Source organism: Heptranchias perlo, chromosome 25 (assembly GCF_035084215.1).
Source record: "Heptranchias perlo isolate sHepPer1 chromosome 25, sHepPer1.hap1, whole genome shotgun sequence".
Taxonomy (NCBI): domain Eukaryota; kingdom Metazoa; phylum Chordata; class Chondrichthyes; order Hexanchiformes; family Hexanchidae; genus Heptranchias; species Heptranchias perlo.
In genome coordinates, this window is record NC_090349.1 from 24,365,436 (window position 1) to 24,379,805 (window position 14,370).

The 14,370-nt window shown below is 42.8% G+C and overlaps 1 protein-coding gene across 1 annotated transcript in view; it reads right to left on the reverse strand.

The window, feature by feature from the left end:
* Window positions 1-275: 275 nt before the first annotated feature.
* The window catches only part of hip1rb (huntingtin interacting protein 1 related b), a 135,363-nt gene continuing 121,268 nt past the window's right edge, over window positions 276-14,370 (reverse strand). The window contains exons 23-32 of the mRNA XM_068005760.1: window positions 14,068-14,178; window positions 10,071-10,129; window positions 9,903-9,933; window positions 9,435-9,497; window positions 8,657-8,757; window positions 4,558-4,663; window positions 3,193-3,316; window positions 3,038-3,099; window positions 1,341-1,529; window positions 276-1,069 (exon numbers count right to left, since the gene is read on the reverse strand). Coding sequence (XP_067861861.1) covers window positions 1,019-1,069; window positions 1,341-1,529; window positions 3,038-3,099; window positions 3,193-3,316; window positions 4,558-4,663; window positions 8,657-8,757; window positions 9,435-9,497; window positions 9,903-9,933; window positions 10,071-10,129; window positions 14,068-14,178 — 897 coding nt within the window. The 3' untranslated portion in view covers window positions 276-1,018. The remainder of the gene's footprint in view (window positions 1,070-1,340; window positions 1,530-3,037; window positions 3,100-3,192; window positions 3,317-4,557; window positions 4,664-8,656; window positions 8,758-9,434; window positions 9,498-9,902; window positions 9,934-10,070; window positions 10,130-14,067; window positions 14,179-14,370) is intronic.

Below are 14,370 nucleotides of genomic sequence, written 5' to 3' on the forward strand. Positions count from 1 at the left end.
CTGAAGACAATTTCAGTTCATCCAAGACTTAATGTCCAACAGGTAGTTATATACGGCACGGCAACAGTCTGAGTCCATGGTGGAGAGTTAATGGTGTTTTCAGCAGCATAGCCATGAAAACTGAGATGATAATGTTTAACTCTAAACTTGACTATGTAAGAGAGGCACAGCGATTGTAGATCTGTATTAACAGATGAGGCATCAGTCACCCAGTTGTCCAGGTAGAAGATAGGTGGGTACTCAAGAAAATCAAATCAGTTACATTAAACAATACAACTAAGTATTGTAATGTTAATGTTTATTTCCAATTTCACATTTTAAAATTCATGGTTTCTCATACATGAAATTCAACAATACAGCTGAAGACAACTGTTTGTATGGCAAATTCTTATATCTTGAAACTTTGACTATTGCTAATAAATACACCACACCCATTAAAATGTCCACTTATACATACAAAAGACTTTGCTCTATAGATTTAAATCTAAACATGTAGTATTTCTGGGGAAAGTATGTACAAAGCTTCTGAAGCTATTTAATATTCCATTACTTCATCGTGTTGCTGGATGCTTTCCAGCAAATGCTCAAATATTCTGTCCCAGCAGCAAATGTATAAGCGTGCAGAATATTTTAATCTCTAGAAAAAGACATTTCAATGTAATCAATAACAGTCTGATTCTTGAGGGACTCGAGTTTACAAAGGCTGCAATGAATAGTTATTTCATGGCTTTATATCTCTTCCCACTCTATCCCACATGACCAATTTGAAAATTAATATAGTTGTTTAACAATGTGATTTCTTTATTTTGTAATGTATTAACTCCTATAATTTTCATAAATTATTTTAATTATGATAGGGAGCGATCAGATGAAATGAGCAATTTGATAAAATGAGCAAGTATGTATGTGGAATGTAACACTGCCATCTGATGAGTTTGACTTGTTGTCTGAGCAGTGTAGAGGAGATCCTTGTTCCCTGTTCCAACACACTGCAGCCATTTTCACTCTGCACATTTTCTTATTGAGAGTTCCGTAAATGAGAAACATAGGCCAGGTCGGGTGCATGTAGCTGCAAAATAACATTGAATTGGTTTTGTAAGTGATCATCATATTCGAGTCTGGATTACAACCCGACATGAGCGCACTACCACCTTCTGACAACTAGGTTTGGACAATCAATGCAGCCTGCCAATGGTGCCCATATCCTGAAGCAACTCAATTAACAGCTTAAGAATCCTCAGAATCAGATCCTTAGATATTGGTGTTTACCCTATTTTTGAAATTACTTGTAGCAGAAAGAATCCTTTCGGAACAACTATTAAATGAGGGGTTAGACTTGCCTGATTTTTTGTTGGGATGTTTGGTTTTTGGGAAAGTGGCGGCTTCTTTGAAATCTCTGGTTTAGAAGGCTGCTTTTCATCCTCCAATATTTCATCGTATTTTCCTCCCAGGTCATAGTGTTTCTTCCTTAGTTCTCCCAGCTTCATTCTCTCCTGCTGCAGTTTATTTTCCAGCTCCAAAACTTTCACCTGAACAGATGAAGAAGGTAGTTAGTAAGGGTCCTGGGGCCTTCATGTTCCATGATGTAATCTTCCCCAGGAGTTTGCAATCAGTGTAAAGGCCCAATGGCTTCATGAGAAAAGGTTTGGCAAACCTGATTTTGTTTGAGGGGGAGGGTCATACATCATAATATCATAGGCAAGTGATACAACCCAAGCATTTCATCATGTTTTACCTCATTACTTCACTTTGAAAAAGGATTTGGCAAGCATTTTTTGGATGGTGTGCCTTTAAAAAAGCCAGAGGTCAAGCTGCATAAGATCTGAGTTAGATCGGGGGTGGGGGGGGTTTATTGCCAGTATATAAAGATAGGGGATTGAAAATATGTCAGTAATGAGGGTTTGCTTTGGCCAGCTAATAATACACCCAGCAGTAGCATGCATCCAGGCTACCACAGGCCAGAAAATGATTTTATGCTAGTGAATGCTGTAGACACGTGGGGGTGTCAAAATGAGAGCTTTTCTTTAAATATTCATTATTTTCTCATTCTGAATTTTGATATGCAATTGGTTAATCTCAGTGTATTAGATGTGAAAGCACTATAATTGGTGCAAGCAGTAGTTATTTTTAGTGAGGTCTAGCAGGTTAAGAGGACCTATGTAAGAGTGTATCTGAGTCCCTCAACCACACTACCTGATAATATCACAGCAGCATCGATTAACAAGCTTCTTAAAACACAATGCAATGTATAGAAGTCTATTTTAGAAATGATTAATGATTTTCTTTGACATTTGTGTAAAGTAAACCCATTTATGTCACTAACACAAAATCTGATATTACTCCTACAAAATGCTTGTGTACATTAAATCCAATTGAAACCTGTGGTAGTAGAGGGCGTACTGGAGTTTCAGGTATAGATTTCATTCCAATGTTCCCATTCACTAAGATTTTCAATAATCTCTAAATGAAAATGCAAACAATTAAAAAGCACCTATAGAAAACTAGATTCATAAATGTCTTTTTCAAGAGTTGGAACTTTGCAATCAGCGCTGTGCTCCATTACTGTCTGACACTGAGAATGGCAATGTTCATAGTCCTCTACACAAACTTGGTAGCATATAAGTTATGGATATTGCTTATAAAGACTAAACCCGGCAGGAGACTTATTTAGTGATTACAAACTGCATGACACATTACACCGGCATACTGCTGGTCTCATTTATACAGAACTTTAATCTGAACAAAGAGTTGGTAAATGGAGGAATACTAAACACAAATCGAAGCACCCAATTCCTCACAAAACTTTCATTCCACTCTGTTTAAACACCTGAAAGTTGTTAAGTTAACCAAGGCACCCGTGTAACATAGTATCTGTCCCTCTGCGAAAGACTAGAATACAATATTTTGTGTACAATCTTGAGTTGGCTGTAAATAAGTAGTGACAATAACTCTAAAATAAAGTTTATTTTCAACAAGTATTTTCAGAAATAAATGCAACTGATGAGACCAGGTTCTCTCAAAACTAATTAAAAGTTACCTGTGTTTCAATCTCCTGCTTTTTAAGTTTAATCCTTGATATTCCTGAAAAATCCATAGTATCTGAAGGATATAGAAAGAGAGGAACATAAGATGTAAAATATCAATTTAACACCAAAGCTTTGTTAACCAGTAAGTCTAAGGTGTTCCCTGTACCTTTATCTTCAATTTGTTCCTGTCCTGATTTTGTTGAAGCCACTACATTAGCAGTCATTTCATTCACATGTCTGGAGGCTTGCTGTAATCTGGACAGGTTTCTGCTGCTCCGGTCTGCTTTCACCTAAACCGTGTCAACAATGAGAAGACGTGTTTATAACTCGAGTACAGGCAACCTACATTGCTATCGAGCACCTCAAACAGGACAAAAAAAAGTTGGATACCAAGCAGGGTGAAATCAGGAAAAGTAGAAATTGGAGATGGGATGCAGCAAAAGAAAAGCTTTGTTAGGATTCTTCTGAAAATAGAGAGAGATGCAAGGCATAGGGATTTAGGGAGAGGGTAAAAGAGCAACCATCAATGATGAAGTGGAGGGTGCAGGAAATGGGGATAGAATTGAAAAGCAGAGAAGTTATGGTAAACTTGTATAGACCTTTGGTTGGACCACACTTGGAGTACTGTGAACATTTCTGGTCTCCATATTATAAAAAGGATATGGAGGCACTGGAAAAGGTGCAAAAATGATTCATAAGTATATCCTCTCAAGCTAAACAGGCTGGGGCTCTTTTCTCTAGGAAAGAGAAGGCTGACAGGTGACCTGAAAGAGGTCTTTAAGATAATGAAAGGCTTTGATAGGGTGGAAGTAGAGAAAACGTTTCCACTTGTGGGGAGTCCAAAACCAGAGGTCATCAATATAAGATAGATACTAATAAATCCAATAGGGAATTCAGGAGAAACTTCTTTACCCAAAGAGTGGTAAGTATGTGGCACTCGCTACCACAAGTAATTGTTGAGGCGAATAGCATAGATGTATTTAAGGGAAACTAGATAAGTACATGAGGGAGAAAGGAATAGAAGGATATGTTGATAGAGTGAGATGAAGCCGAGTGGCAGGAGGCTCGTGTGGAGCATAAAGGCCGGCATAAACCAGTTGAGCCAAATGGCCTGTTTCTGTGCTGTAGAGTCTATGTAAACAAGGAGTAACGATGTGTCAGAGGAGCAGAAGGAATAAGCAGGGCCATAAGGCTACATGAGATCGGCTGAGGTAAAGTGCCTTTGCCTTGGAAGGATTTGGAAACAAGGACATAAATCTAAAAATTAACTGATGTGGCACACTGGGTCACTCCTTATTCCTGCTCCCTCTGTTCTTTCAGCCGTTCAACCTCAGTCTTTTCCTAAATCCCTCCACCATGCCATCTCACTCTGTATCGTCAAGTGAATCTTGGCAAGGAAAATGTAAAGAAAGCCCTTACAGTTTACTCGTTAGTGATATACCCTATTCCTTATTTCTGCTGTACTGGCTTCTTCTCCCCTCTTCCCACCTCCCCTTGTATATCCAAGATCTAATTTTCTTAATCCTCTCACCTTTGAGGCAGCTACAAGCTGCGCTGTGCTGGCTGCGACCTCGTGTGAGCAGACGATCAGTTCTTCATATTTCCCAGTCTTCAAGACAACTTTGTCAGCTGAATCTCTGGATTCAGAAAGAAAAATGAACGTGACTATGCATTCCTGGGGGTTAACATCCCAGCCCCTCGTTAACTGGGGACAATGCTCAGCTCCACAAGGAGGGCTGCTACTTTTTCCAAATCCAAAACTGGATTGGGGGGGGAGGCAAGAAATAAAAAAAAAACACTTCAAATACTGGAAATCTGAAATAAAATCCTGGAAATACACAGCAAGTCCATAAGCATCTGTAAAGGATTTAGAACTGGAAACTGGAAGGGCTATCGTGCTTAGCAACCAGTTGCCGGTTCTAGTGAAGTATCTACACCCCCCCACCCACCCCAAATATTAATTCAGCTTTTCGCTTTATAGGTGCATATGGATTTACTGTGTATTTCCAGCATTTTCGGTTTCAATTTAACAGGGTCAAGACAATGGGATCAAAGCTGGAGTTGTGGGGGCAAATTCTCCAGTCCTTGCACTGGTGGGGGGGGGGGGGCTACTGGATGGTCCAGGCAAAACAAATACAGGACAACTGGGCAGGAGGAGTGCACACCTGTAAGGTAGCACACCTGATCCTTTTATCTAGTCATTTAAATGGACGTAACATCAGGTCGGCTCCCTTATGAATGTGCACTGCTCCACACCGAATGATTCTGTGTTCACTGCCGATCTACCAGCCCCAGGTGCAGGAATAGGAAAATCTGGCCTTGGTCTTTGGTTTGCTGCTGATGTAAATTCATTGAAAACTTTAGTAACTTTTGTAAGAAATGGCTCCACATCCTAAAGCACAGAAGCAAAGCAGAAAAACAAATGGACTTGCATTCAAAATAATTAAAACCAGTGGTGAAAGAAAGAGATCTGGGTGTTTCAGTGCATCACTCTCTAAAGGTTCATGATCAATGCTATGAAGCTACAGCTAAAGCGAACAGGGTTCCTGGGTGTACACACACGACAATTCACCCGAAAACACAGCACGCCCTTTTGTCCTTGTTCAAGACCTTGGTTAGGCCTCAGAATACTGTACCCAGTTTAGGTCTCCTCACATGGTGGGGGATATTGAGGCATGGAAAGGGGGCCGTAAGATTAATTCAAATTAAGACCAATTATTTCAACTAAATAGGTAACGTAGGAGCAGGGGTCATGCTTGTAAGGATTAGCTTCTTTTCCCAGAGTAGTGGACCTGTGGAATAGGTTGCCGGCTCGTGCGGTTAGCGGTGATTTGCCGTATTCCTTCAAACGAGAGCTGGACCCATTCCTAGCTGGGGCGGAGATCACCTCGTACAAGAGGTAGCTATCTGATAATGTAAATCAGGGCCAATGCGATCTCCTGGAGTAGTTTTGATCGCCATCCCCCCCACCCCCCCTAATTGGCCTGGGTTTTTAATTTTTTTTTGACTCTCTCAAGAGATTACATGGCTCCAAGTGGGTGGGGAGTGTCTGTACTGTGATGCATCTAGCATCATAACTGTGTGGGATAGGCTGCATGGACCAGTAGGTCTTTTCCTGTCTTGTCAGTTTAAAAAAGAATGAACTTTTGATGTCTGGTTTAGATTTTAGACATTTCTGGTCCGGTCACTGAAAAACCAAGACCACCCAGTTAAAAATCAGCCATGTGACAGCGCAACGCTCAAGATCCTGGCTTTGTTCCAGCTGCACTATGTTCCATAGTTATCAGAAACTTTTCATGGTTCTTGGAGGGGGGGATAAAAAAGTCATCCGAACCAGTATGAACATGATTTCTTCAAGCTGCAGTTCCCAGGCCATCCTTGTGATAGAATGTGGACTTACACCTGCATTTCCACAGGTTTGGGGGGTGGGAGGCAGTGAGGTACTGTCAATGAAAATAATCTGGTGAAGGGTGAAATAAACAGCAATTCCTCTCACATGCCATCTAATGGACAGTTACAGAACAGCATGGAGCTGTTTGGATAAAAATAACACACAAGGAGCTACCTAACACATAAGAGAGGAAAGGTGCAGTTACCTACATTTTGTACTATTGAAGGTATTTGTGGTAGAAAATGAAGTGGTACATTGTTTTAATGCAATAAGTATTCTTGAACATTAACAATATAGTGTCTGTAGGCACAGCCATTCTTAGCATCTGTGGGGCACCAGCACAATCCATTATATCACAGATGCTGCTTAGTTTTAAATATTCAGCAAACTTCTTGCGTATTATCAGTAATAGGATCAGGAAACATTTCTTCTCTCTGAGTAATGTTGAACACAAACTAGGAATAAATAAGCCTTCAATGAGATCGTTTGCAAGTCTGTAGTGGTTGATAAAATTTAGACAAGTTATAAAATGCTATATTATCTTAATATTTCTTTGGAATGGGAGTTTACTTTCAGTACAAGAAGTTTCAATGAATCTACAGTTGTCCTTTCAGAATGAAATAAAACTCCTAGTTAGGCTGGAGCACATGTAAAGATGAGAGGGTTGAAGCATCCATCTTGTTTAGTTCACAGAGGAACTTCCAGTGAGCCAATTAAGGAGATACACAATATATAAATAATGGGAAACTCGTGAACTGGAACATTCTTTTTCCATGTCACCATGTCTCAAGTCTGACTGGCCTCACCCATACTAATCTGGTTTTTATAAAGAGGGTTGCGGGTGTAGAATGAAGCAGAGACCATGTCAACATTTAGGTATAGGTTAGAGAGGTGGTTGAAGGAAAAGGGAATGAAAGAATATGGGAACAGGGCAAGCAAATGGGATTAGGACTATTGCTCGTGTGAAGGATAAACAAACAACTTGCATTGATAATGCACTTTTAACATAGTAAAACGACCCAAGATGCTTCACACGAGCGATTATCAAACAAAATTTCACACCGAGCCACATGAGATATTAGGTGACCGAAAGTTTGGTCAAAGAGGTAGGTTTTAAGGAACGTCTCAAAGGAGGAGAGAGAGGTGGCGAGGTTTAAGGAGGGAATTCCAGAGCCTATGGACTTGGCAGCTGAAGGCACGGTCGCCAATGGTGGAGCGATTAAAATCAGGGATGCGCAAGAGGCCAGAATTGGCGGAGCGCAGAGATCTCAGAGGGTTGTGGGGCTGGAGGAGGTTACAGAGAAAGGGAGGGGCGAGGCCATGGAGGGATTTGAAAACAAGGATGAGAATTTTAAAATCGAGGCGGTCCCGGACTGGGAGCCAATGTAGGTCAACGAGAACAGGGGTGATGGGTGAACGGGACTTGGTGCGAGTTAAAATACGGGCAGCAGAGTTTTGGATGAGCTCAAGTTTATGGAGGGTGGAAGATGGGAGGCCGGTCAGGAGAGCATTGGAATAGTCAAGTCTAGAGGTAACAAAGGCATGGATGAGGGTTTCAACAGCAGATAAGCTGAAGCACGGACGGAGATGGGTGATGTTACGAAGATGGAAGTAGGCGGTCTCGGTGATGGAGCGGATATGCGGTCGTAAGCTCATCTCAGGGTCAAATAGGACCGGAACGGAGTTTGTGGTGGGGACTGAAGACAATGGCTTCAGTCTTCCCAATATAAACACCAACGTGGACTGATTGTAATTCGGGTAATTCTGTGTTATTGAACCAAGGGCACATTGGGAGTCAGGATACAAGCGCAAAGATATATATGAGGTTCAAACTGAAATGTAAGTATAGAGAATAACATGCGAGAAAGAGCTGGTCTGAGTCCCTGAGTTGGAGAGATTTGTTCATTCCTACCACTCTAGTAGAAAATCTAAAAGCTCAGATCATCATCATGTCACTCCATTCTGTGGTGACACTCATTTATTGCTCTGTTTACTGAGCATACTGAACGATTTGAGGACACCCACTCATTACAAAGAAATATTAAGATAATATAGCATTTTATAACTTGTCTAAATTTTATCAACCACTACAGACTTGCAAACGATCTCAGGTATCTTCTCCACCACTATGGTATCGCAGGTATGAATTGTCCTCTCCATTGTGATGGATCAGTAACTCTCTCCTCACGATCAGAGTAAGGGCGAGAGTGATTGCCTATCTGATGGAGCAGGTACTTACACCAGCTGTGTTGCACCCCATCCCACAGCTTTGGAGGCAGAGATCAGGCCTTCCGTCCAGCGAGAATTCTTTGCGTAGAATTCTTTAGGAGTTGCTGCACCCTGTAAATGACAAACATTATTTCACTAACTGAATCCAAAAATCATATTTTCCATGTACGTCAAAAGGACCGCTGATTTGATAAGATTGTTTTAACAGGTCGGAGAGGAATTTCCCAGAGATTTTTTCTAAATTAACCTAAGATTTTTTTTTGCTCTGTTTTTATCGTCCCACCGAGGAGACTGAGTGACAGGATGGGGGAGGGGTTGCTGGTGCAGGTAGGCTGCGTCATGTCTGGGTGGGGCAGGCTTGATCTAATTTCTGTCCTTTTTCACATGTTTGTAGGTCCATCAAAATGCTGAACTCAGGGATTTAATCAGTAATAATATAAATAATCGAAAGCAAAGTATGTGGATTTGAAGGGTTAAATGGAAGTGGGATTGTTCGAGATAGGCTGTCGGGGACTTTACTTAAGCACACTGCAGTTATGGGTAGGAGACAAAACATCATAATTAAAAAAGCAGGCCATACATTAGAAATAGAATCTGCATGAATTTGGCATCAATTTAACACAGTGAGACTGTTACAGACCCACCATTCCTAGAGATCTTGGGTCTAATGGGTCCAGTTGATCATTAGGGTGAACGGTGCTGTGTGGTGTTAGGAGTATTTGATTAGCAGCATCACTAGGGAAGCCATGTCCCAGAAGTCTAATTCAGACATAAACATCCATTCTTACCCTTCCACTTTCCACAATCTCCTTCTGCAAGCCTGTTGAAGCCACCACAAGCTGTCTTATTGCCTGCAGTGTGAGAGAATACAATGTTAAATTAGTGACATGGCAATAGACCTCAGCTGATGAGCCAACCATGAATTCTGGAATCACCTCATCAGGAGGCACTGAATCCGTCAAAACCTCATATTTTCTGCTACATCAGAACATTTGTTCAAATGAACCAACTTTACGACTAAACTACTCCTCTTTAGACACAACCATCACAGAATGTCTACATTGCTCCACAATGAAATGTTCTGAACTCCATTTTACATGGAGTAAATATTATAAAAAGTAATAAAAGCAAAGAATATTGATTGTGTCCAATTTTTTGAAAGTGCAACATCGTTTCCATGGGATTTATTGTCTGGTAACTGAGCATTATATTCATCACTTGATAAACACCTGAAGACTCCAGTGTATAGTTCTTACCTTCATCAGATCTGTGCAAGAGTTTAAGATTCTGCAACAGACAGACAGAAATAATGAGGGAATGGCCTCACTGCACATCGGCAAAAATCAAAATCAAACTAAATCTGTTTTAATAAACTGGGTTGTGTACGTGACTGGTGAAAACATGAGTGGTGAATTTTTACCAACCTTTCATTGACTTCAAGTTTAATCCCAGAGCTCCCTTGCCTGGCCTGGTTCATCATTTCCTGTAGTTTAAACAGAGTAAGAATTGAAGCCCTGTTTGAAAGCCTTCAGTGAGTTTCAGAATATATTGGAAAGCTCCTCTCTCCAGAGAACAATTTAAACTGCAAGATTTGCCAATGCTAGGTGGGTTAGAGGCTTCACTGCTGGCTTGTTTTAAATCAGTAAGAATGTCAAGCATAGATTTCTCATGACTCTCTGAAATAGAATGAACTAATATTGCAAAATAAATAACAAACCATAGCACTAGTGATGAGGCATTTCCAATAAATCTTTAGAAAAACTCAATAGATTTTAAGAAGGTATTCAAAGTAAAGATGCACTTGGTAGGAAAAACTTAATTTTTTTTTATTCGTTCACGGGATGTGGGCGTCGCTGGCGAGGCCAGCATTTATTGCCCATCCCTAATTGCCCTCGAGAAGGTGGTGGTGAGCCACCTTCTTGAACCGCTGCAGTCCGTGTGGTGACGGTTCTCCCACAGTGCTGTTAGGAAGGGAGTTCCAGGATTTTGACCCAGCGACAATGAAGGAACGGCGATATATTTCCAAGTCGGGATGGTGTGTGACTTGGAGGGGAACGTGCAAGTGGTGTTGTTCCCATGCGCCTGCTGCCCTTGTCCTTCGAGGTGGTAGAGGTCGCGGGTTTGGGAGGTGCTGTCGAAGAAGCCTTGGCGAGTTGCTGCAGTGCATCCTGTGGATGGTGCACACTGCAGCCACAGTGCGCCGGTGGTGAAGGGAGTGAATGTTTAGGGTGGTGGATGGGGTGCCAATCAAGCGGGCTGCTTTATCTTGGATGGTGTCGAGCTTCTTGAGTGTTGTTGGAGCTGCACTCATCCAGGCAAGTGGAGAGTATTCCATCACACTCCTGACTTGTGCCTTGTAGATGGTGGAAAGGCTTTGGGGAGTCAGGAGGTGAGTCACTCGCCGCAGAATACCCAGCCTCTGACCTGCTCTCGTAGCCACAGTATTTATATGGCTGGTCCAGTTCAGTTTCTGGTCAATGGTGACCCCCAGGATGTTGATGGTGGGGGATTCGGCGATGGTAATGCCGTTGAATGTCAAGGGGAGGTGGTTAGACTCTCTCTTGTTGGAGATGGTCATTGCCTGGCACTTATCTGGCGCGAATGTTACTTGCCACTTATCAGCCCAAGCCTGGATGTTGTCCAGGTCTTGCTGCATGCAGGCTCGGACTGCTTCATTATCTGAGGGGTTGCGAATGGAACTGAACACTGTGCAGTCATCAGCGAACATCCCCATTTCTGACCTTATGATGGAGGGAAGGTCATTGATGAAGCAGCTGAAGATGGTTGGGCCAAGGACACTGCCCTGAGGAACTCCTGCAGCAATGCCCTGGGGCTGAGATGACTGGCCTCCAACAACCACTACCATCTTCCTTTGTGCTAGGTATGACTCCAGCCACTGGAGAGTTTTCCCCCTGATTCCCATTGACTTCAATTTTACTCGGGCTCCTTGGTGCCACACTCGGTCAAATGCTGCCTTGATGTCAAGGGCAGTCACTCTCACCTCACCTCTGGAATTCAGCTCTTTTGTCCATGTTTGGACCAAGGCTGTAATGAGGTCTGGAGCCGAGTGGTCCTGGCGGAACCCAAACTGAGCATCGGTGAGCAGGTTATTGGTGAGTAAGTGCCGCTTGATAGCACTGTCGACGACACCTTCCATCACTTTGCTGATGATTGAGAGTAGACTGATGGGGCGGTAATTGGCCGGATTGGATTTGTCCTGCTTTTTGTGGACAGGACATACCTGGGCAATTTTCCACATTGTCGGGTGGATGCCAGTGTTGTAGCTGTACTGGAACAGCTTGGCTAGAGGCGCAGCTAGTTCTGGAGCACAAGTCTTCAGCACTACAGCTGGGATGTTGTCAGGGCCCATAGCCTTTGCTGTATCCAGTGCACTCAGCCGTTTCTTGATATCACGTGGAGTGAATCGAATTGGCCGAAGACTGGCTTCCGTGATGGTGGGGATATCGGGAGGAGGCTGAGATGGATTATCCACTCGGCACTTCTGGCTGAAGATGGTTGCAAACGCTTCAGCCTTGTCTTTTGCACTCACGTGCTGGACTCCGCCATCATTGAGAATGGGGATGTTTGCAGAGCCTCCTCCTCCCGTTAGTTGTTTAACTGTCCACCACCATTCACGACTGGATGTGGCAGGACTGCAGAGCTTTGATCTGATCCGTTGGTTGTGGAATCGCTTAGCTCTGTCTATAGCATGTTGCTTCCGCTGTTTAGCATGCATGTAGTCCTGAGTTGTAGCTTCACCAGGTTGGCACCTCATTTTTAGGTACGCCTGGTGCTGCTCCTGGCATGCTCTTCTACACTCCTCATTGAACCAGGGTTGATCCCCTGGCTTGTTGGTAATGGTAGAGTGAGGAATATGCCGGGCCATGAGGTTACAGATTGTGCTGGAATATAATTCTGCTGCTGCTGATGGCCCACAGCGCCTCATGGATGCCCAGTTTTGAGCTGCTAGATCTGTTCTGAATCTATCCCATTTAGCACGGTGGTAGTGCCACACAACACGTTGGATGGTGTCCTCAGTGCGAAGACGGGATTTCATCTCCACGAGGACTGTGCGGTGGTCACTCCTACCAATACTGTCATGGACAGATGCATTTGCGACAGGTAGATTGGTGAGGACGAGGTCAAGTAAGTTTTTCCCTCGTGTTGGTTCGCTCACCACCTGCCGCAGGCCCAGTCTAGCAGCTATGTCCTTCAGGACTTGGCCAGCTCGGTCAGTAGTGGTGCTACCGAGCCACTCTTGGTGATGGACATTGAAGTCCCCCACCCAGCGTACATAAATATTTTGAATTGCTCTCAATGGGTCTGCGCTTAAGTGTGTAGTGTGATATTGAGCCATACAGGGCAGGCAGGTCCCAGGCACAAACTGGGCAACAGCATTCAATGCTCCTGGGGTAGCGAATGGAGAGTGTGGGGGTTGGGGGGTGGGGGGGGAGAAAGAGGAAATCGTCTCGGGTTTCTGCTGTTGATCGCTATCCAGTGACCTCTGTTGTAAAGTGCATGTATGCGGAGGCCTGTTCATAACACACAAAGTGTTCAGCTCTTAAGAGCACAGTTATTGGCCTCTGCTGTCCATGAGCAGCCCACAGGAGGGTGCACAAGAGCAACATCGGACATGACTTTCCAATTTTCTGTCCAGGCTCTCTCCCCAAGGGCACAGCTGAGGGACCTTGCCACGTCAGAAATCATGCCATGAAACTCACCTCCTGCCAGCTGCTGCTCTGTGACATGGCGTATCCATATACCAGAGGATTATAGAATATCCACCAGAAGTAATTACAGAAAGCACGGAGATTTCAGTCTGAATCTATGTTAAAGTCACAGCACATTTTAAATGTGTCTATAGCACAAAAAAATACTGACATGCTTTTCTAATTGGCTCCTCAGAAATTTGAGCCACTCAGAAAGATACCCACTACTATCAACTTCAGTGTCCCTCACCACATCTCACAAACTCTTACTATACCCTCCAACTTACCACAAGCAACATGGCAGGCGACCAACTAGTTCTTAATAAATACGTAAAACAAGGCAAGGGCTCTCGCCTAAAGCTATTTTAGGTCAGAGTTCATTAATATAGGTGGTCAATTGCATGTGATGAGTAAAATAGGTCTATCAGGTTTGGCCAAAGTATACATGAAGCCTGGGGACTGATATTACCAATAATAACATTGTATCTTTGTTTAGAGTATTCAGGGGAAATACTTTGCTCTCTCGGCCTAGAATCAAACTATAGGAAGCTAGAAAGGACAATCTACAGGACGCTGCCCGAAATCACGTATAGAGACTTCAATTGAGCGAAAAACAAATTATTAGGCACTACTATTTTGCAGGAAATCAAGGAAACTATTCAAAGCCATTACGAAGGGGCTCTGCTTTCTTTAGAGGCAGATCCTACCCTACCTCAATCCTCTTCACTGCATCTTCAATAGCTGCAGATGTTGATGCCATCTCTTTATCCACCATATCCCCAAGTTCCTCCTGTCTGATATCGATGCTCTTAGGCCTCAATCCCTGAGTGAAAGTTTAAATAAAAACATAATGCTCAGCATCAGCTACTTTTTAAAATAAAATTAATACTCAAAGAAAATATCTACTAATGATTATTCAGAACATAAATCGTTCTTCTTAAAGTTTGGTACTTTATTTTTAAGTTTTATCTCCTACAAATACTTACGCAGCAATAAAAATTAATACATTTGTAAG